The 22,404-nt window shown below is 49.5% G+C and overlaps 1 protein-coding gene across 1 annotated transcript in view; it reads left to right on the top strand.

Moving 5' to 3' along the window:
* DNAH9 (dynein axonemal heavy chain 9) overlaps window positions 1–22,404 on the top strand; it is a 145,018-nt gene that overhangs the window by 84,189 nt on the left and 38,425 nt on the right. Inside the window, exons 54-60 of the mRNA XM_041427353.1 lie at window positions 1,245–1,480; window positions 3,426–3,548; window positions 5,259–5,463; window positions 7,467–7,631; window positions 10,199–10,339; window positions 12,657–12,827; window positions 13,783–13,905. Of these exons, the coding sequence (XP_041283287.1) occupies window positions 1,245–1,480; window positions 3,426–3,548; window positions 5,259–5,463; window positions 7,467–7,631; window positions 10,199–10,339; window positions 12,657–12,827; window positions 13,783–13,905 (1,164 nt within the window). The remainder of the gene's footprint in view (window positions 1–1,244; window positions 1,481–3,425; window positions 3,549–5,258; window positions 5,464–7,466; window positions 7,632–10,198; window positions 10,340–12,656; window positions 12,828–13,782; window positions 13,906–22,404) is intronic.

Consider the following 22,404-nt stretch of genomic DNA (forward strand, 5'->3'; position numbering starts at 1 on the left):
TTAGTTAAGATGTGGTTTCAAAAATGACCTGACTGTGCTTAGAAATGTCAAGGAAGTGCCTGTAATTCCAATGAAATGGAAATGAAAGGCCCATTCTGCTCAGACACCTGGCACAGGTAGCTCTGGTTGGCACATGGAGAGATGGCCTCCCCTGTCAGAGAAGTGTTTCTGGAGCTGCTGATGCTGGTTTGTAACACAACAGCAGCCTTAGGAGGGCATTAATTCCATCCTTCCAAGCTGGCTCAGGGAGCTGAACAGGGCAGGGAGTGACCCCAGCCAGTGGGGCTGGGCTGTGGGGGGCAAAACCCCTGGGATTGTTTGTACAACAGGGTTGGGAAACAAAACCAGACTGCAAACATCCTTTAGAATGGGAAACCACTGATAAATCATGGAATCACAGAATACTTTGTGCTGGAAGGCACCTTAAAATAATCTGTTTCTAACTCCCTTGCCAAGGGCAGAACCTTCCTCTAGTCCCCATCCAACCTGGCCTTGATCACTCTGAGCACCCTTTATGGCCACTGAACATCTCCTTCCAGGGATCCAGGGGCAGCCACAGCCTCTCTGGGCACCTTGTGCCAGGGCCTGCCCACCCTCACGGCCAAGAATTCCTTCCCAATATCCCATCAAACTCACCTTCTGGCAGTGTAAGCCATTCCCTGTGTCCTGTCCCTCCATCCCTTGTCCCCAGTCCCTCTCCAGCTCTCCTTCAGGCCCATTTAGGTCCTGGAATGTGTTCTGAGGTTTCCCTGGAGCATTTCACCTTCTGGCAGTGTAAGCCACTCCCTGTGTCCTGTCCCTCCATCCCTTGTCCCCAGTCCCTCTCCAGCTCTCCTTCAGGCCCATTTAGGTCCTGGAATGTGTTCTGAGGTTTCCCTGGAGCATTCCCTTCTCCATGTGAGCACTCCCAGCTCTCCCAACCTGGCTCCAGCCCTGGAGCATCTCCATGGCCTCCTCTGGGCTCTCTGCAGCACTCCAACTCTCCCAACCTGGCTCCAGCCCTGGAGCATCTCCATGGCCTCCTCTGGGCTCTCTGCAGCACATCCAGCTCCTCCCTAAGCTGTTCCCCAGTGCTGGGGCAGCTCTGCAGGTGAGGTCTGACCTGAGCACAGGGCAGAGCAGCAAAATCCCCTCCACACCTCCTTATCCCACCGCTGCTGACACGGATAAACACAACTTAACCACTTTTTACCTCAGCCAGCTTTCCCTGGGATCTCCAGGAAGCCTTTCTCTCTGCCTGGCAGGTGCCGATCCCGGTGACGCCGCGGCTGGAGCCGCTGTCGGTGCTGGCGGACGAGGCGGCCGTGGCGGCCTGGCGGAACCAGGGCCTGCCGGCCGACCGCACGTCCAGCGAGAACGCCGCCATCCTGAGCAGCTGCCAGCGCTGGCCCCTCCTGGTGGACCCCCAGCTGCAGGGCAGCAAGTGGATCAAAAGCACCCACGGAGAAGGGCTCCGCGTGATCCCAGCGGGGCAGAAAGGGTAACGTCGTCCTTCTCTGGAAGGAGGGGCTGCTGGCGTTGTTGAGAATGGGGTGGTCGTGGCTGTGGAGGTGAGCTGGATGAGGAGGCGGCCTGATGTGGGGCTGGCTGTGAAGCTCGCACCTAGGGCTAGAGGACAAATGAGCAGGCTTGTTGTTTTGGTTGGGATGAGGGCTGGGACAGTGGTGTTGGGGTGTTGATGATGGCTCGACCTGGATGCGGCAACCTTTCCAGGGAGAGATCCTGCAGGAGACAACTTTCTAGGGGTCACAGGCAGTCCTTCAGCCACGAGGTAACCTCAGCAAGTGGCAGAGAGCTCAGCTCTGAGCAATGATTTCAGTTCTGCCATGCAAGGTGTACCCTGGCCAACACAGGGACAAAGAGACAGGAACACTGTGTAGTTGCTCCACAGAGTTCCTTTATTCCAGCGCCCTGCAAAGGATGACAGCAGCTCCCTTCTGAACAGGGCAGAAACAGGGGGTTTTATGGGGAAAAGTGTGGGTGGTACAAATGGGAAAAAACAATCAGTCCCAACAAACCTACATGGGGTTCCAAAGCATGCTGAGAACTCACTGTGGCCAAAGAGGATTTCTCAGTCCAGGAGGGTTTGAGAAGATCTTACCATCACCCATTCAAGAGATGCCTCTCCACGCCTATCTGTCTCCACATTGGGGTGCCTTCTGGCAGCCTCAGAGGTGGCCAAGGGAGGCAGAAGATTGGTTTTGCAGGCCTGTGAGATGTGTGGCAAGTCACAGGGGGAAGGGTAAGGCTGGGTTTATGGGCACTTGGGTGGTTGGAGGAAATGTGTATGGTACTAGGCTTAATAGGTTGATTGGTAGGAGGAGTGCCCACGTAAGAGAGCATGAGATGTGCCTGCCCAGGGTGTTTGGTGAGCACTGGGCACTCAGCTGCACTGAGCCAGTCACACTGAGGGAAAACTGCTGCTGAATCTGCTCACATTATCTGCTTGTTCATTACCAAAATGACAGATCTCTTATTAAATCAAGGGTCTGTTTAGTGCTTGGCTCTGTTGCCATAGAAACTCCTCTGAAGCTGGTGATGGAGTGAGCTGAGGCTGAGTATCACAGAATCCCAGACTGGCTTGGGTTGGAAGAGACCTTAGAGACCATCCAGTTCCCCTCGTGCCCTGGGCAGGGACACCTCCCACTATCCCAGGGAGATCCAAGTCCTGTCCAACCTGGCCTTGGAAACTTCCAGGGATCCAGGGGCAGCCACAGCTGCTCTGGACAACAGGCTTGTGTAGACGTGTGACATCCTCCATGGGGGTCGCTGCAGGTGTCATGTGTGGTTTAGCTTTTGTATTTTAGGGTTAGGCTTCTGAAAACCACAAAGCCCAGAGTTCCAGGCACACTGCAGCTGCAAAGGGCATCCCAAGGGAACACAGAACTGCCACAACATGGCTTCCACCACAGCTTTCTCCTTTGAATCATCCCGGAGGATCATCTGGGCTCCGTACCTCTTGGAGAAAGAGAGAGCTTGGGCATGCAGCAGTCACCACGTGCTCTGGGCTGAGGGTTCCATTCCCTTGTTAGGAATGAAGGTGTCCTAAGCATGACTCTAAACTATGGGCAAAACAGAGCTGAATGGTGATCTTCATCCTTGCTTTAAGATGAATTGCACTGGTGCCTCTGGAGAAAACAAAGTATTTGCTGAAAATAACTCCAGGCTGTGCCAGCTTTGCTCATGGCTGCCCTGGGACAGACTTGGTGGTCACTCTTGTCCTTGGGAGGTCTAGGGCCTCATTCTGTCTGTTGGGCAGCCAGGACTGTCTCTGTCAGTGCCACTTTCTGCATCAGGCACTGGCACCTTAGCCCTCTTCCTCTCTCCAAATGCTGCCACCACAGTGAGGGTCCCCTCTGTCCCCTCCTCACTGACAGTGTCACATGCTGCTCTGCTGCAGGAAGCACCAGTGCTCTTTCCCACAGGTATCTGGACACACTGGAACAAGCCCTGGCTGCTGGAGACCTGGTTTTGATTGAGAACCTGGAGGAATCCGTGGATCCTGTGCTGGGGCCGTTACTGGGGCGAGAAACAATCAAGAAAGGCAGGTGAGCTTGGGGGGCTTTGGGACATGTGTGGATGGGGGCTGGGGGCTGCTGTGCTCTCTGTTCCTGCCCTCAGACCGTGGGTGTTCACATCCAGCAGCATTAACATCCTGCCTTCAGCAGTGAGGGTGTTTTTAATCAGGCAATCACAGGTAATTCAGCCATAGGTCGGCTTGGAAATCAACCTGGATTTCTCATTTCATTTCACAGCATCATTTAAACCTCGTGTAAAAGAGAGACCTGTAATTCTCCCATTGTACACTGACCTTGGGGTCTGTAATTGGCTGTTCTGACACCAAATTATTACCAAAATAGCTGCTGCTGTGTTGTGAAGTAAAAGTAGCCTTGAATTTTAGCAAACACTGCACAGTGTTTAGAAATGCAGCTACAGATTTCAGCATCAAGTGTTTCTTAATGAGGTCAAGTTCTCCTGGCAGCTGCTGGTCACCTCCAGTCGAGAGGAGATCAGCAAGGGAGGCAGCCAGGGAGCTCTTTTCCCTTAAGTTCTTTGAGGATTATTTCCCTGCTTGCCTAAAACATCCCAGGCTGTTGTAAACTGGTGGGCAAGGCAAGCTGTCTGCAAAGTTTGCTGGGGAAAACGTCCTGGGAAGGGCTGAGCATGGGTTTGGCTGCAGGATGGAGGATGGAGGGACAGGATTGAAATGTTTGGAGGATGTTGAGGAAGGGATGCAGCAGGGAGGGTGGCAAATCTGAGCCCCCCTCCAGTGGAACACTCAGGCATCCCCTTTTGTGCATCTCTGCTCTCAAATCTCCCTGGGAAATCATGTGTTTGCTAACAAAGGGAAAATAAGTCATGAACCACAAATAAAATCCCTGGGTTTTGTGTTTCCAGGCCCTAAGCCCAGACTCTGGGCAGATGCTGCCTGGAAGGGGCTCTGAGCTCTCCACACAACCTTCTCCTCTCCAGGCTGGGCAATCCCAGCTCTCCCAGCCTGGCTCCACAGGTGAGGTGCTCCAGTCCCTTTATCAACTTCCAGGTCTCCTCTGGAACTGCTCCAGCAGCTCCTGCTCCTCCTGATGTTGGGGACAGCAGAGCTGGGCACTGTTCCAGGGGGGGTCTCCCACAGACAGAATCCCCTCCTGGCCCTGCTGCCCACACTCCTTTGGATACAGCCCAGGGCATGGTTGGATTTCTGGGCTGGGTTAAACTTGGCTTCAGAGAATGTTGGAATTTCTTGGGGTCCCTGTGAGCTCGAGACTGCATGTCAGCAGTGCTGAGCAGGAGGATGCTGGGTTTTCCTGGCTGGTGTCACCTCCTGGGAATGGCAGCCACCACTCTCCACACCTGGCTTCACCTGTAAACTCAGTGCAGCTGCAGAGCTGGCCTGCTCAGAGCCAACATTTTGGGTAATTTTAGCTATGACCAGTGAAAAGCTCGAGGCTGAAAGGCTTTTCCTCCCTGCAGCTCCAGTTTTAGGCAGAATTCAGCCTCTGGCCCAAGCCAGGAGAGTTCATGGTTGGACTGGTTGTGCCACTGCTGGAAAATCTGAGCCTCCTTAAACAGGATCCAAAATTCAGGAGAGACTCTCTGGGTTTTCACCTTAAATCAGAATTGATTGAAGTGTGCCCAGTATGAATTAAATCATTATTTCTGTGAGGAGTGCCAAGTATCTGGTGCTGCCACTGCCTGAGACCACTGCGTGTGCTGCGGTGACAGCTCCTGGCCTGATTCTCCTTCTGCTGAAACTCCAGGTACATCAAGATTGGGGACAAGGAGTGCGCCTTGCACCCTGCCTTCCGCCTGATCCTGCACACCAAGCTGGCAAACCCCCACTTCCAGCCCGAGCTGCAGGCCCAGTGCACCCTCATCAACTTCTCTGTCACCCGCGACGGCCTCGAGGAGCAGCTGCTGGCGAGCGTGGTGCGCCTGGAGAGACCCGACCTGGAGGAGCTGAAGGTCAGCACCTGGGGATTGTCACTGGGAGCACGTAGAAATCATCATCAGCAGCATTATTATACTTGTAATTTAATAATTGTAATTATAATTATTGGTATCGTTATTAGTATTCTTGTTATTGGTCTATGCTGAGAGACCTGACCTGGAGGAGATGAAGGTCAGCACCTGGGGATTGTCACTGGGAGCACGTAGAAATCATCATCAGCAGCATTCTTATACTTGTAATTTAATAATTGTAATTATAATTATTGATATTGTTATTGGTATTGTTATTAGTATTGTTGTTGGTCTATATTGAGAGACCTGACCTCGAGGAGCTGAGGGTCAGCACCTGGGAATTGTCACTGGGAGAAAGCACAAATCATCAGCAGCATCATTATTACCCTTGTAATTTAATTATAATTGTTGTAATTATTGATATTGTTATTGGTATTGTTACTAGTATTGTTGTTATTGTTATTGGTCTACACTGAGAGGCCTGACCTGGAGGAGCTGAAGGTCAGCACTTGGGAATTTACATTGGAGCAAGTGTTACAATCATCATTATCATAATTCTTTTTTTTATTTTAGTTTTTATTTCTATTATTGGTATTTTTAAATTTTTATTTTATTTTTAACAAACAGCATTTCACATGCCAGCTTGCAGACATTGCTGAGCTCCTCACAAAATCAGATTTCCCTTGTATAACAAGCATTGAGAGTTTTGGTTTTTTTCCTTCAGCCTTCTCTTTTCTTGGTATTTTGATGACCCTTGTACTTCATTTTCAAGGTTTTTCTCCAAAAAATTCTCTTTATTTTCCTCCTCCTCTTGTGACTGAAAGCTGAGTTTCTCATTACTTCAGTTTTTTTCTGGACTTCACAGATTTAATTTTGGAAGCAGGATTAATCTCGCTCAATTTTCAGCATTTGTGGTAAAGGATCCTCTCTGTAAATATTATGAGGCTGGCAATGATATTTTTCTCTTCTGGTTCTTCCTCCCACTTTGTAACAGGCCAAAATATTTTCTCTCTCTCTTAATAAGTATGGCTTTAATTTCAAAGCAATTTTATAAAGAAAATCCTCCCTTCTGACGACATCTTTAGCAGTGTAACAAATATGAATAATCCTAAATATTTTCTAAGAGTGGGAATAAATTTACTGCACGTGCTCACTCATGTTGTGCCTGGCCCGGGCTGGAAGTGCCTCTCTCTTCCCAGTTGTAGCCCAGTAAGCCACTGGTGCCAGTGGGACCTCGAGGGCAGGACACAAATGGGAGCAGGACAGGAGAGGCCGTGGCTCTGGCCTCACTTGTGAGCCTGAGATCTCCTCATGCTCACATTGGTACCCCCAGGACTTCACTGCTGGTTTTGCCATCAGGTTTTAACCCCGTGTTCCCCAGGCTGGTGGGACTGCTGTGGGCTGGAGCGCTGAGAGCAGAGGGTCAGCAGGAGGGGTGAGCAGCAGCTGGGGCTCTCCAGGCTGGCTTGACCCCAAGAAATGAGCCACAAAGCCACAGGATATGTGTTTGAGATGGGGATAAATGTCTTTTATTCCTGATTAATTTCCAGCATTTTCCTACATTTCTAGCAACAGGGGTCGGTTCTCCTGGCGCTTTCTGTGCTGTTCCAGGCGCTTTCTGTGCTGTTCCAGGATAAAGGTCTTTTATTCCTGATTAATTTCCAGCGTTTTCCTACATTTCTAGCAACAGGGATCGGTTCTCCTGGTGCTTTCTGTGCTGTTCCAGGTGCTTTCTGTGCTGTTCCTGGTGCTTTCTGTGCTGTTCCTGGTGCTTTCTGTGCTGCTCCTGGTGCTTTCTGTGCTGTTCCAGGTTTCTCTGAGCTGCTAGCTTGTTGGGTAAGGAGTGATCCCAGATCCCAGAACTCTGTCCATTCCCAGGAGAGCAGGAATCATCACTGCTGGGCTATGGCAATGGTCAGTGGGAAGCCTGTTCCCATGTGAAGGTGATTCATCCTTACTTTACCTCATCCTTTATGGCTAAAGCTTCCTGGATTTATTATTTGCAGTCAGATCTCACAAAGCAACAGAATGGATTCAAGATCACCTTGAAAACGTTGGAGGACAACTTGCTTTCTCGGCTGTCATCAGCATCTGGGAATTTCCTGGGAGACACAGAGTTGGTGGAGAACCTGGAGAGCACTAAGAGGACAGCTGCAGAGATTGTGGAGAAGGTACAAGGATGGTGATAGCCTGGAGGAAAGCATGTCTGTGGTCCTTTAAGGATTTCTGGGTGGATTGTAACCTCTGCTCTGCCCATCTCTGCTCCGTCTGCTGAGCAGGGAGTAGAAATTGGTATAAATTGTAAATGCTCTCCATTCTGGAGAGCTCCAGGCCATTTAGTTCTTTGGAGCTTTTTTTGTGTTAAATGACCTATTTAAGACCAAGAGAAAACATCAGTGCCTGATGTGAAGACAATAAAATTTACACTGTATCAAAGCAGCTTAAAGCTGTTCCAGCATAATCCTGGGTACATCACACTGCCTCAGTTAGGCTGGGTTTTACTACTGACCAGGGGCTCCAGTCTGGGGAGTTTGTGATCTCGAGCAAATCTGAAAGAACTCAGGTATTTCGTACCCTTCCATTCCTCAGAGTATAAATCAGCATTTGTGTGAGCACTGCCACCTGCCCAGCTGCCCTTGCTGGCTGCATGGGCTTAGGTAAATGCCCAGAGGCTTTTCCTTGCCACTGAGGGAACTTGGGAAGTGTGATTCCCGTGCCAGGACTGTCCCAGGACCGTGGTGGGGATGTTCAGGTGCTTCTCTCTGCAGTCGCAGTCCCCCCATCTCCAGAGCACTTGCCCTCCTCCAGCCACGGGCCCATGTTCTGCCTGGCCCAGGCTGGAACTGCTCTCTCCTCCCAGTCAGTGACCAAGACACTTGAGTGATCCTCTCTCCATTAAAAATCAGAATTATTTTGCATTCGTGGTGCATCAGGTGCATTCAGCTCCCTGGGGAGGGGTTTCTTGAACCCCCAGAAGAGGTGTTGAAGGGATTTTTTGATGTGGAAAGCTTGGCATCTCCCCCTTGAAGTCGGTGTTTTGGAAGTGCTTCACCCTCCCAACCAGCTGTGCTGTACAGCTGCTCACTGCCAGCAAGGCATGAATTTAGAGTTTGCACCTGAATTTATGAGTTTGTGCCCACCTGGAATGCTGTGGAAGAGCCCTGTTAGAGTTTCAAGTCAAGCCTCACTCTCTTTTTGGTCTGCCTACCCAAACAAAGGTGTGCAGCCAACATTTTCCTTGCTTTGGAAGTTCTCCCTGCTCTACAGATGAAGAGCATCTGTCTGGCCCAGATCTGGCTCTGAGTTTGGCAGAGCTGCTCCTGAGCCCAGCACTGCTTGTGGGGATGTGCAAACAGGCTCATCCCACAGATCCCACAGCAGACTGAGGCTCATCCTGTGCTTCCTTGGGGTGCCCTGCTGGCTTGCTCTGCCCCAGGAAGCCCAGGAAGGGCTGGAGAGGGACTTCTTGCAGTAGTAGGACAAGGGGAAGTGCTTCAAGCTGAAAATAGGCAGATGTAAATCAGATGTTAGGAAGAAATTCTTGGCCGTGAGGGTGGGGAGGCCTTGGCACAGATTGCCCAGAGAAGCTGTGGCTTCCCCATCCCTGGAAGTGTCCAAGGCCAGGTTGGACAGGGCTGGGGGCAGCCTGGGATGATGGAAGGTGTCCCTGAGTGGAATGAGAAGAGCTTTAAGGTCCCTTCCAACCCCATCCATTCTGGAATTCTGTGATCCCATTGCACAGTTTGCAGGGGTGGCTGGGTCAGCACTGTCCCAGCAGCTCCTGACTATGGGGTTAGACCTGCCGGTCCTCAGCCAGGGACTAAAATAAACCCCAGGAGGTTCAGGGATGGCACTTCTTGCTGCTGAGGTGGAATGAAAAGGCAAACAGGACTGAGGTAATGGTTCTGCCAAGAAGGTTTCCACATGTCCCTCAGAGCAGCTGCAGAGCCCTGCCCAGGGGGGTTTGGTGCTGCTGAGGAAAGGCAGCAAAGAGCTGCTCTAAATTATCAGCTCTCAGCCCTGGGGAAGCTGCCTGAGAGCAGCACTGGGGCTGCTCAGCCCACGGTTGCTAATGGCCTGCACAGGAGGGAGGCAATTAGCACGAGGAACTCATTGATGAGAAAATGAATTCCAGCCAGCAAAGAGCAGGGAACCTAGGGAGAAGTCTGGAGGGGACTGAAAAAACAGGGGATTGGGCAACTAGGTGGAAAATGCAGTTAAATGGAAGGTTCCAGAGGGGGAGGATGCTGGGGAGGGCAGCTCCAGCCTGGCAGGGCTGGTCCCGTGGTGGTCACTTGTGGCTTGCCCTGATGGCTTTGTGGCCAGTGTCTGTTGTTGCAACAGGTCCCCAGATGGGTAATAATTAGTATAGACTCCATGTATTACAGGAGAATGATTAATTATCTTTATTAAGAAACCCATTGCTCTTTTTTATACCTTAGCTACAGGAGGAAGTGATTGGTCCTTTAGTTAAAACATCATTACCGCTGGTTAATTAAGAAACCACCCTTTGGTAAACAAATTTTCATAACACATTGCACATGTGCACAATATCAGGTGAAGTAAGTTAAGAATTGTCTCTCATTCTTTTCTCTGATCTTTTCACAGCCTTTCCCAGCACGATGCCTGGGAAAGTTGTGTTCCTCTCTGTGGCAGAGAGCTGCAGCCACAAGTGTGGCAGGGCTGTGGGCACCGCCCAGGGGGGCTGTGACAGGAATTGTGCTGTGTTTCCCTGCAGGTGCAGGAGTTTAAGGTGACAGAAGGCAGGATTAATGAGGCCAGGGAGCAGTACAGGCCCGCAGCCTGCCGCGCCGCCATGCTCTACTTCACCATGAGCGAGCTGCACGCCGTGCACCCCATGTACCAGTTCTCCCTGAAGGTACCTGCCCTCCTGCCCTCTGCTTGTGGGGTCCATGAAACCAGAATTCAGTTCTCCCTGAAGGTACCTGCCCTCCTGCCCTCTGCTTCTGGGGTCCATGAAACCAGAATTCAGTTCTCCCTGAAGGTACCTGCCCTCCTGCCCTCTGCTTCTGGGGTCCATGAAACCAGAATTCAGTTCTCCCTGAAGGTACCTGCCCTCCTGCCCTCTGCTTCTGGCGTCCATGAAATCAGAATTGCAGTCACAGTCTCACAGAACCACACAAGGTTGGGGTTGGAAGGGGTTTAAAGCCCATCCTCTTCCACCCCTTCCTGTTCCACACCTTCCACCATCCCAGGTTGCTCCAAACCCTGTCTAGAAAAAGTTGCAGCTTTAATATTCTATGAAAGGGCAAACTTTTTGTTGTGTAAGAAAGGCATTTTGGGGGATGGAGGGTTAAATGAGCATCGTGGTCTGCAGCTTCTTCCAAGCAATTTCTTACCTTGACAAGTGACCTGGAAAAAGGAATTGAGGAGACACTACAAAATGTTGAGCCTCATCCACAAAGAAGCTTTTCCTTTTGATAGCTACGACTCGTTTGTTGAAGTAATTTTATCAGAAAAAATGTACAGAATATCTTTTGTGGCTTTTGAAAGATTCATCCCTCTCACATACATAATAGATACAGGGGTTCCTGAGGTTTCACCTTTAATCTGTGTCTCCTGCAGTTAGTTTGTTTTATGTTTTCCAGTGAACATTAGCAGCGTGTATAAATACATGGAAAATTATTGGGGGAAATGTTTTTATCTAATAAATTTTGATGACAGATCATAAAACATTGTGTAAAGATGCACAGGGATGATTTTAGAATACTTGCCACACAGCTGGGAGCCCATTATAAATTAGAACACAAAGATTTATGTGCTGCTCTGCAGCATGTTTTAACACAATTTAAAGAAACGTTAAGCAGGAAAATGCATTCTGCAATTATTTAATAATGCATTCAGTATCAGTGTTACTTTAATTTGTTGAGGCATCATTTTTCCTTTGTAGAACCCTAAAAATAAGGCTGCCAGCACGGTCATGCCTTGTCCAGTTGGTGCCATCAGTGTGTATTGGCCTGGTTATTTCCTTTAGCTGGGCCCAGCACACAGAGCTTTGCATTGCCAAGCAGGGCTTGGGGTTTATGCTCTTGTTAATTTTCTTTTTCCAGTTGCATTTGATAATTTGCTCATGCTTTTAATTTGGACAAATCTAAAAGTTGTTTGTCTTTTCTCATTTAGATCAGAAATGTTGTTGCAATAATCCTTAACCTCTTATATAAGAGGGTTATTCTCAATGCAGACACCCACTCTTGAAAGGACTTCAATGACTGCTTCAGCTCACTGCTCCCTCCCTCCTCAGCCAGTCCTTTGCTGGATCCAGAGAGAAAAACACTCATGGGACTTAAAAAAATAATATTTTTACTTTTATTTTGAGGAATTGCTCTTCTCTGAGTTGAAATGTTTGTGCAGTGGGAGATGTGCTTTCCTCCTTTGTTCTACTCTGCTGAGACCCCACAAGGAGCAGTGTCCAGCTCTGGGGTCCTCAGCACGGGAAAGGTGTGGACATGGTTGAGCAGGTCCAGAAGAGGCAATGGATATGATCCAAGAGCCCCTTCATGGGGCCAGCTGGGAGAGCTGGAGAAAACCCTATGGAGACCTCAGAGCCCCTTCCAGGGCCCAAAGGGGCTCCAAGAGAGCAGGAGAAGGGCTGGAGACAAGGGATGTGGAAAGACAGGACACACGGAATGGCTCCCACTGCCAGAGGGCAGGGCTGGTTGAGATACTGGGAATTAGGAATTCCTCCCTGGGAGGGTGGGCAGGGGCTGGGATGGAATTCCCAGAGCAGCTGTGGCTGCTCCTGGATCCCTGGAAGTGTTTGAGGCCGGGTTGGACAGGGCTTGGAGCAGCCTGGGACAGTGGAAGGTGTCCACGGCAGGGGTGACACTGGATGTGTTTGTGTTGCAGTTTTTTCCCATGGAGTTTTTCCCCTGTTTCCTCTGGGAGCTCCACTCTCTGCTGGCTCCACATTTGCAGAGGAAGCAGCTGTGTCATCCCAACAGGAGCACTCTGGGCACAGAAACATCTCCTGTGCCCTTGTGTCTGTGTCCCAGGGGATGTCACCACTGCCAGGTGTCCCTGAGGAGCAGCCACAGGCAGAGCCAGGGGCTGCTTGGTCTCTGTGTGTTCCCAGCGGGGCAGGACCTGAGCTGGCATCACTGTGACACCTCAGGGGCACCCAGGGCTGAGCAACGGGCATCTCCCACTGCCCCTTCCCACTGTGTCTCCCCTCCCAGGCGTTCCACGTGGTGTTCCAGAAGGCCATGGAGAGGGCAGCTCCTGCTGAGAGCCTGGCAGGGCGGGTGCTGAGCCTCACGGACAGCATCACCTTCTCCGTGTTCCAGTACACGGCCCGGGGGCTCTTCGAGAGGGACAAGCTGACCTTCAGTGCCCAGCTCACCTTCCAGGTACCAGCAGCACCCTGGGCACCCTGTGTGCCAGGCTTCACTGCCGGAGCAGCCCGTGCTGGGGGCTCGATTGTCTTCCTGCCTCCCTGGGAGCCATGGAATCATTCAGGCTGGGAAAGCCCTCCCAGACCACTGAGTCCACCCTGATCCCCACCTTGTCCTCAGCCCTTCCTTGGGCACCTCCAGGGATGGGCACCCCGAATTTCCCTGGGCATTCCAAGGCCTGAGCCCCCTTTCCATGGGGAAATTCCTGCTGTGCCCACCCTGAGTTTCCCTGGCCCAGCCTGAGGCCATTCCCTCTGCTCCTGTCCCTGTTCCCTGGAGCAGAGCCCGACCCCCCGGCTGTCCCCTCTTGGCAGGAGCTGTGCAGAGCCAGAATTTCCCCCTGAGCCTCCTTTTCTCCAGGCTGAGCCCCTTCCCAGCTCCCTCAGCTGCTCCTCACAGGATTTATTCCTGACAATTCCAGCACGGATGCTGTGTTGCATTTGAATTACGCTGACAAAGGTTATTTGAGAAATTCCTGCTTGCAGGACCTGCAGAAAATGGCAAAGCAAACTGGCCTGTAAGAGCTCTTGCTGAACCTAAAGAAGTACCTGCTGCAGAGCTGCTGTCCCATGTCCATAGTGTTTGTGTAATTTTTATTTTTTTGTCCAGTCTGCCTCTGCTGCCAGGGCCTTCTCCTCAGGGTGCTCTCCACCCACCTGGAACTCAGCCTTTTCCACATGGTTTTCCCAACGTTTTTCCTCTTGCCAATCTCCACACTCACTCCTGGTCCTCTTTTGGGACACCCAGAGCACCTACATGGTGTGTCCATCACACCTCTCCAGCACGAGGCACTCTGCACATTTCAGCCACACATTTTTCAAGCACGTTAATTGAATAATTAATCTCCTGGAGTTCGTTGTTGCTCTGGATTCTGGCTGCTCTAGGATATCTTGTTTGTTTGGAACTGCAGATACTTCTGATGAATAAAGAAATTGACCCAGCAGAACTGGATTTCCTGCTCAGATACCCAGCACAGCCCGGAGTCACGAGCCCTGTGGAGTTCCTGTCTGACCATGCCTGGGGAGGAATCAAGGTACCTGATCCACGGGAAATCAGCTCATTTTATCTCCTCTAAAAACCCTTCAGAGGGTCCTTGTGTAATTTTGGTGAACAAAACGTTATTTTACCTTTGAGGGGCAACACAAAAAGGCCTCAGACACGGAGAGTTCTGCAGGTCCAACACCGATTTTGGGATCACTTCCTGTGCCCTCATGTGTGTCCCCAGGAAGATGGTTCTTCCCTCTGGGATTTAGGCTTCTCCCTGTTAGACCAGACTGAGAATACCCTCAGGGGTTTGTGGCTGTGGTTTGTAAAGGATGTGGAGATGCCCCTGTGTTTGGGAATAATTGGGAATTTCTGCAGGGATGTGCTGGGGTTGGAGCTGTGACAGCTGCTAGACCTTCAGGGAAATTCTGTCAGGGAAATGGGCAGGTCTGGCACCTGCCACATGTTTGGAGAGAGAAGAGAGGAAAAGCACACCCAAAAGATGAGAATTATCCCATACTTGCTCCTCTTTGTCAACAAATGTGAATTGTGCTGGGTTTCAACCTGAATTATCAGGGTGGGGTTTGTATTCTGAAAAGGATCCAAATATTCTCCACCTTGGTCCTGTTCATTCCCACCTTGCTGGGGTTGTGTCTCCTGTCTGACTGTGGTGCTGGTCAGTCTCTGGCACCTGTGGTGACGTAAGAATGAATTTTATTTACAGCATGTTTTCTCTGTGGGGCTTGAGGACACGGCTTAGTGCTGGGTTCATGGTTGGAGGTGGTGACCTTGGAGGTCTTTTCCAAGGTCTTTTCAATCACTTTTATGATTCTTTGGGTCTCTGTGACTCCTGTCTTGCCCCAGGATGCCTGCAGGTGCTACATTGCCCAAACAAACACCTGCCGGGTTTGCAGTGAGTTTTCTTTGTGAGGTCACCCCTGCTGTGCTGCCAGTCCCCCTCCATGTGGCTGAAATGGCCTTTCCTGTCCCCTCTGTGGTTCCCTTCAGGATGAGTCCTTCCCACCCAGCCTCCTCTTCCTCACCGAGGAAGGTTTGTGGTTGAGGTGGAATCTGTGGTGCCCACAAATGCTGCTGTGCATGGGCAGGTTTCCAGGTGTGCTGCACACCTCAGGTGTCCTCAGCCTGCATCCCACGGCCCCAGGAACTGCACAAGAGTCACTGCCCGGTAATCTGCACCAATTTTATGAATTTCAGGACTTTCTGATAGTGAATTCTGCATTATCAGAAACTGAATACCCTTCAGATTGTCTTTTGTGATGACTGTACTATTGATATTGCTATAAATAATATGGTTGGTGTCAACTTGTATTAGTGTTTGTGTTGATGTCTGATGGTTTATTAACCTCGGAGGTTTTGGCAATTCTAGTTACTTGAGGCATGGGTTTAGTAAAATCATATTTTGTCACAGACTGCTATAATTAGGTTAATTAGTCATGGATTCTACACAGTTTATTAGCAGGCTAAAATCTCCTTTTTTATATCAAGAAGATTAAATGCTATAATAAATTGTTTCTTCAACAAAGCTTGAACAAAGTACACTTCAGATTTATATTTCAAATTCAAAGTGAAATTTAGCATTCTGCTGATTTTTCACAGAAACATTCTCCAGCCCTAAGGACTCCTTTTGCCAGGGGGTTCTGGCCAAGATAGTGCCAAAAGAAATCAATATTGATATTTGTGGCCCGTTCTGAGCCTCCCACTTTGGGCACATTAACTTCCAAGGAAACCTCATTAAATAGTGAGGGCTCTGGGCATGGAACTGGCCTTGTGTGACTTGACTTATTATTTATTGTTGGGGGTTGATTAATAATATATAGAGGCCAAAAATCCTTTGCAGTTGCTTGGCTGTTTGCAGCTTGTGGTGCTGGAGCATCTCGTCTAGGACACACTCATTTATGATTTAGTTTTCCAGCTTCTTTCAAGTTCAGCACAGAGTTTCACAGAGCCTTTTGCTGTAACCTGTGGGAAGTTTGGTATTCACCCCTGGATGAAGAAAACCTGGCCAGGAGGAGATGGTTTGTAGGGAAAGGTAATAGCTTTAATTATATCTGCTGAGAGGCATGGGAAAATAGGCACATTTCAGGCTCTTTGGTGCTTCTTTAAAGCTGAAACAGGAATTGAATTCAAGCTAAAGGCTGAGGAGAGCTGCTCTGAGCTTGGCTTGGCTCTGTTCATCAGTCAGATGTGTGGGAGGGAATGGCACCTGTGGAGGAGCTTTGCCTGGCTCTGGAGCAGGGGAGATGTTAGCAAAGGGCACAGTCATTGCCTCGGTGCCAGCCCTGCCTCTGGGTTACCGAGCCTTAGCTGAGAGCAGGAAGGGCACAGAGTTTTGTCATTTAATTAAAGCAGTGCCTTTGCTGAGTCCCTGCCTTTGGTGCTCAGTGGAGTTGGTCATTTCAGTCCTAAGGCCTCTCATTTGCAGGGGCTTAGCAGTGATCCCTCGAGAAGGCAGAAGTGTTCTTTTGTTCCTATAATGAGGTTTTCTGTCTCTTTTCAATTTCCTTTATTGCAGCCTGTTGTGCTGTTCTCCCCCTCTGTGTTCCCAGAGTCTGCCTTGAAAGTTTTTATTTCCGTTGGTACTTGTGGAAACATTTTCTGTGTCCATGCACAGCTGGCCATGTCTCCTGGCTTGGCTGGTGGTTTCCTCACCAGTGAACGTGTGGACACACCTTCGAGCACAGTGCTGTTGTGGCCACAGCCAGGTGCAAATGCCACTTGGGAGTTCTCACTGTGTGATTGAGTGAACACAGAATCCATGCAGAGACTGTCCTCTGGAGGGTGAGTATTCTCTGAATTCATCTCTGAGTTGATGCTCTGTGGTCCTTTGGACCGTGTGTGAAGGCAGGCTGCCCTGTTGAGCTGTTCTTGGTCAGACAGCAGCTGCCATGGCTCTTTGAGCATGATGTTGAAGTGATATCATTTGGTTTTAGGGTTTCTTGGTCTTTCAGACTGTACCCAGAGTCAGCAGTAAGATGAGCCAGCAGTTGTTCGCTGCCCTGGCAGCACCTGACTGCACACAGTGAAACTCCCTGAGCTCCCAAACCAGAGCCACCTCCCCTCCCTGGGCAGCCCTGCAGGCTCCTGCCCTGGGTCGTGCCCAGCTGTTTCCTGAGAGCAGCAGAGCTCACCCAAGCCAAAGCTGAGCCAGCAGGACACTGGCAAATTGTGTGGCTCACCCTGAGCTGTGCCTGGCCACCTCCTGGAGGCACAGAGTGAGGAGCAGATCAGCAGGGAGGGAGCAGCACCTTCCCTCACTCTGCTGGGCCCTGAGACCCACAGGCAGAAGCTCCTTCAGCCCACGTGTGACCCAGCCTTACTCTGCAGGCCTGGGTGTGGGTTTAGGCCTGAGTTTAGACCCTGTGCCCATCCTCACGCAGGGCATGGTCCCACCTTCTGCCCACACCAGGCTGGTGTTCCAGGGATGCAGCAGAGCCTGGGTGTGTCACAGACCACCCGAGTGTCCCCAGGGCCAGCTGGGCTCTTCTCCGCCTTCCCCACTGCTGATGGAGCCACTGGCTGTGCCCTCGTGGTCTTCAAAACCAAAACTTTTTGGTTTTGGCCCAAACCAGGAGGTGAGGGCTGTTCTGATGTTGTTCCCTTGGACTCCACGATGCCACGTTCTCCCAGCTCCAGCTCCTCCACATTACCCTGTGGCTCCCCATGGGGCACGTGGCTGTCCCCATGTCCAGCTGTTCTCAGGAGCCTGGGCTGGCTCCTGGGAGCTGGAAATGTGCATTTCCCCAGCCTGATTTCCTTTGTGATATTTCCTGCAGTGCCTCTTCAGTGCTGAATGCAGATGTGTCCCACGGGATAAGTGCAGCGAGTTAGTGCACAGCAGGAGTACACCTGGCCAGCCTGGATTACTTCTTATCCCAATCATCTCCCTCATCTTTTTCTGAAGAGGAAGAATTTTCATTATGTAGATATGAAAACGCCACTGAAAGGGCATTGTTTAATAAATGTGATGTTGAATAATGAGCTCTAAATACTGAATTCAGCTTTCGAGGAGGAGAACAGCCCTAGACAAAGTCGTATATTAACTCCATATTTATAATTTTGCAGAATGCAGACGATAAGATTGCGTATGTGGCTTATGAGATAAAATACCGAATCATATATTTTGCATTTAAGAAAAGTGGATTTTTTTTTTGGACAAAAGAACAAAAATCTCTCTTCCAACTTTCACTTCTTGCACTTTTTAGATGAGGAAATTTTTCATTCTTCTCCAAGATTCATTGTGGCACAATCTGCTGCATACATTGTGCTCTCTGTGCATATGCAATGTCCTTTGATCAGGCTGGTCAGACAGGAAAGGCTCGCAGCTCACAGCTTCCCTCCTACATTCAGAATTATTATTATGCCAGAAAATCATAGTCTTAATTAAATATCTTCCATTAGCTCAGTTCTTCAGATGTACAGCCTTTTAGAGCATCTTTGATAGAAAACATTGATTGTGACACTTCAATGGGCATTTATCTGCTCTCATCTAGAAGTTTCCTAAGGATATTCTTCTGTCCTCTGTATCAGGTCTCAGAGAAATATTCCCAATGTCTCACAGAAATGCTACTTGAGAAGGTTTTACCTTTTTTTCCCCCCTTTTCTTTTCTAACCTGCTGGTTAACGATCTGATGCTTATCTGAAATACGGCAGAGATTGTGATCGCATCAAATATTTAAGGACGCACTTTGTCGGTTTGATTGCAGAGTGGAAATTGAGTTTTCCTGGATGCTCTAAGCCTCTGTCTTTCCCTCTCAATCCTCCCTGACACAAAGCCTGCTGTCAGCTGAGCGTTTGGAGTGTAAAAGCCTCTTCACCCTCTAAATGGGAAGAAAGGGAGATAATGGCTTCAACCTGCCCTTGAGTCACACCAACCCCAGGCTGGGGCAGAGGGGCTGGAAAATTGGGAAAGGCCCTGGGGGTGCTGGAGACAGAGGCTGGACATGAATCCAGGTGTGCCCAGGTGGGAAAGGAGCCAGTGGCACCTGGGCTGTGGCAGCAGGGCCAGGGCAGTGCCCGTCCCCTGCGCTGGCACTGCTGGGGCACCTCCAGTGCTGGGGACAGCTCTGGGACACTCAGGACAGGAAGGACACTGAGGGGCTGGAGCGTGTCCAGGGAAGGGAACAGAGCTGGGGAAGGGGCTGGAGCAGCTGAGGGAGCTGGGAAGGGGCTCAGCCTGGAGAAAAGGAGGCTCAGGGGGAAATTCTGGCTCTGCACAGCTCCTGCCGGGGGGGACAGCCGGGGGGGAGCTCTGCTCCAGGGAACAGGGACAGGAGGAGAGGGAACAGCCATGTGCATGTGGCATTTGAGGACCTGGTGATCTTAGAGGTCTTTTTAACCTAAACAATTCTGTGACTCAGTGCTGAAGGACCTGCTGGAGCTCCTCATTGTGTGACAGAGCCCTGTCCCTGTCTCCTTTCCCTGGCTGTGGTGGTTCACATGAGGAGCTGTGGAGATGGCAGACCCAGTGCTCAGCTTGACTCTGACTGCCAGTGACCTCTGGAACCCTGGGGGTAAAACCAGAGCTTTCCCTGGGTTGGGAAACGTGAGATGACCTTTTTTGGAGGCTCTCATGGCCTGTGTTTCGTTTCCACAATATGAGCACAGAGTATCAGTGGAGCCCTGTACCCCAGAGGGAGCCTGGGGCCACCCTCTGCCCTTCACTCACCTGAAAACACAACTGTGAGAAGAGACTGAAGAGAGAAAAAGGGGAAGAGTTCTGTCTGAGGACCTCAAGACTGAGAGGCCAGGAAGGTCTGATCTCCAAGAGTGTCCTCTGGAAGGGAAAAAGCATTTGGCTCCCTTGCCAGTAAAGAGAAGAAATATGCAGGAAATATTCACAGGAGGCAGTGGACCTTGAGAGCTTTCCAGCAGGGGACACCTGGAACAGGTGACTTCTTGCAGACAATGGGACATATTTTCTCTTTCAATTCTGCTGTGTGTTGGCCCGTCTGGGATTTATAACAACCAAATCCAGGAAAGTTTTGTGAAATCCACAAGTACCCCCTTTCAGCTGCCCTCGGGGACCCATGCCCAGCTTCTGGTTCTGGCTGTGTGTCCCTGATTGCTGAGAGGCATCCAAGAGTGAAGGGGAAAGATGGAAAGCAGGGCTTGGGAGAACAGCCTGACTTTGCAAGGCCCGTTCTTAAACCCACTTGAACAACCTTTTTAGAAAATGCAGAGAAAATGTCAACATGAACCCATCTGGGAAACATCTCAGGCAAAATGAGGAAAACATGGTGGGTGGCTGTAAGCCATGAGAATACAAAGACTGTGACTAAGTCTCATTTCTGTTACTGCCCTTTCCCATCAAGTGGAGCTGGCTCTAAGTATGCGCTGGTAGGAAGGAGATGAGTGCTGAAGCCATTGTTCCCCAATTTATGATTTTTCACTGGAAATTTTCTGAGGAAAGGTGCTGAGATCCGATCCATCGCTCATCAGACTGATTGTGGTGTCCACCCTGCATGTTGTGGTGGCCTGGACCCTGCAGACAAACAGGGTGGGTTTGTACAGTGATGTGGTGAGGCTCTGCACACCTTCTGTCCCCATTAAAATGTGGAAGCAGCAAGGAGGAGTTCAAAGGGAGACAGGGGCATACAGTGCCTTGAGCTTGTCAGTCAGCTTTTATGAAAGAAATAAGGAGGGTTAAAATAACATTTTTGTGTTGAAAGTTGATTGAAGCTTGGCAAACCCCATCAAATCTTTATTTTCACCTTGGTAGAGATTTTTCTTATGAGTTAAATTATTCAGGTAGGGCGGCTAAACAGAAAATAACACCTTCAGTGTATGAATAATACAACCCAAAAGCTAGGATGGGAGAGATTGTAAATAATCCATCATCTGCTACATTAATTCCTCTAGTTAACAGTAGTATTTAAATGGAGCAATTCATCTGCCTGTATGTCTTTTTCCTGAGTGATCCAATCTATCAATTGAAGCCAGGTGCAGCTCTGGCTTTGCCATTCTTCCAGGAGCTGTCATTTTCCAGCTGGGGGGATGCTGGTTTTCCTAAAGACTCCTGGGCCAGCTGCAGAAAATGAAAGAAAGGAATTATGAATGTTAGCTGAAATGTGCCCATGGACAGTGTAAGACCTTTACAAAGTGCTTGGGGGATCACAGAATTGTGGAGTTGTTAAGGTTGGAAAAGATCTTCAAGATCCTGGAGTCCAACCTTCTCCTGAATCCCACCATGGTCACCAAACCCCACCACAAAATTCACCCACGAGCCACTCCAAACCCCTCAAGCCCATCAAGGACCTCTGTGGGTCTCTGCTTAAAAACTGTGTAACTCAATTCATAAATTCCACAGCTCCTTAATTCTGCAAGTGCAATCGTGACTAATCACCAGGATTTAATCATCTCACCAATTATTAAAACTGGAAGAATATTAAATATAATTTCTTTCCACTGTTGTCAGGTTGTGTGATTTTTATAGAGACATGTTTGATGTTCAATGTGTTCCCTACAGAATGTAATTTTTTAAAGCAGAGGCACAAGTTTTTTAAAATAAAAGCAAGATATGTTAGTAAAAACTGAAAGTAAAAACCAGATATAACCAGAAGCCTCAAATGGCAGTGATAGCTTTTATGAAAACCCTCAATTTCCTTTATTTTGATTTCCTTCTGTCTTTTAAAATGCAGTCCCATGGCTGCTGGGGAGGTGGTTGCAGACTGGGTGTTAGGAGTGTTCTGGCAGCTCTGCCTTTACTGGCTCTGTTTTATTTTCCCCCTGTTTGTGTCAGTACAGCTCACAGCAATGAGGTGATTTTTGTCCTGCCTTGCCCCAGAGCTGTGCTCCATCCAGGTGGCTCTGAGGAGGGCTGTTTTAATTATGAAAATATTTCAAAATGCAAAACAATCTTGTTTTTTAAAGAACAATTCCTTTCAGAACTGAGGGGAAGACAACATGGGGCTAACATACGTATTTGGGTTTTTTAAGGTTTTATAACATCTTATGAAGCAACACCTAAACTTGAGGGCAGTTTGAGCAGATGGCTTCCTTAGAACAGTTGCCTTTAGTGATCAGAGCAAGTGTTCCCTCTAATAAATGTGCAGAACTTGTGCTGTGTCTGGCAGCAGGAGATTCCTCGTGTGCAGCAGCAGTGACAGGAGCCCTGTGGAGCTGTTCTCTTCTCCACGGACTCCTCTGGATTCTCAGGGTCTCCTCTCCTCTGTGGGTGCCCTCCCTGTCCCCCCAGACGTTGTCTGTGGTTGATGCTTTGTGTGAAGAGACATGAATCTTGACTGCATCTTTCAGAAGGCTGATTTATTATATTATGATATATATTATATTAAAATGATATACTAAAACTATACTAAAAGAATAGAAAGGATCCATCAGAAGGCTGGAAAGAACAGGAATGGAATGATAACAAAAGCTTGTGGCTCTCAGAGAGTCCAAGCCAGCTGACTGATTGGCCATTAATTAGAAACAACCAACATGCACCAATCCCAGATGCAGCTGTTGGTAAGCAATGTCCAGAGCACATTCCACAGCCATCAGACAGTTATTGTTTGCATTTCTTTTCTGA

Source organism: Onychostruthus taczanowskii, unplaced genomic scaffold (assembly GCF_017590055.1).
Source record: "Onychostruthus taczanowskii isolate IOZ18803 unplaced genomic scaffold, ASM1759005v1 scaffold99, whole genome shotgun sequence".
NCBI classification, from domain to species: Eukaryota; Metazoa; Chordata; class Aves; order Passeriformes; family Passeridae; genus Onychostruthus; species Onychostruthus taczanowskii.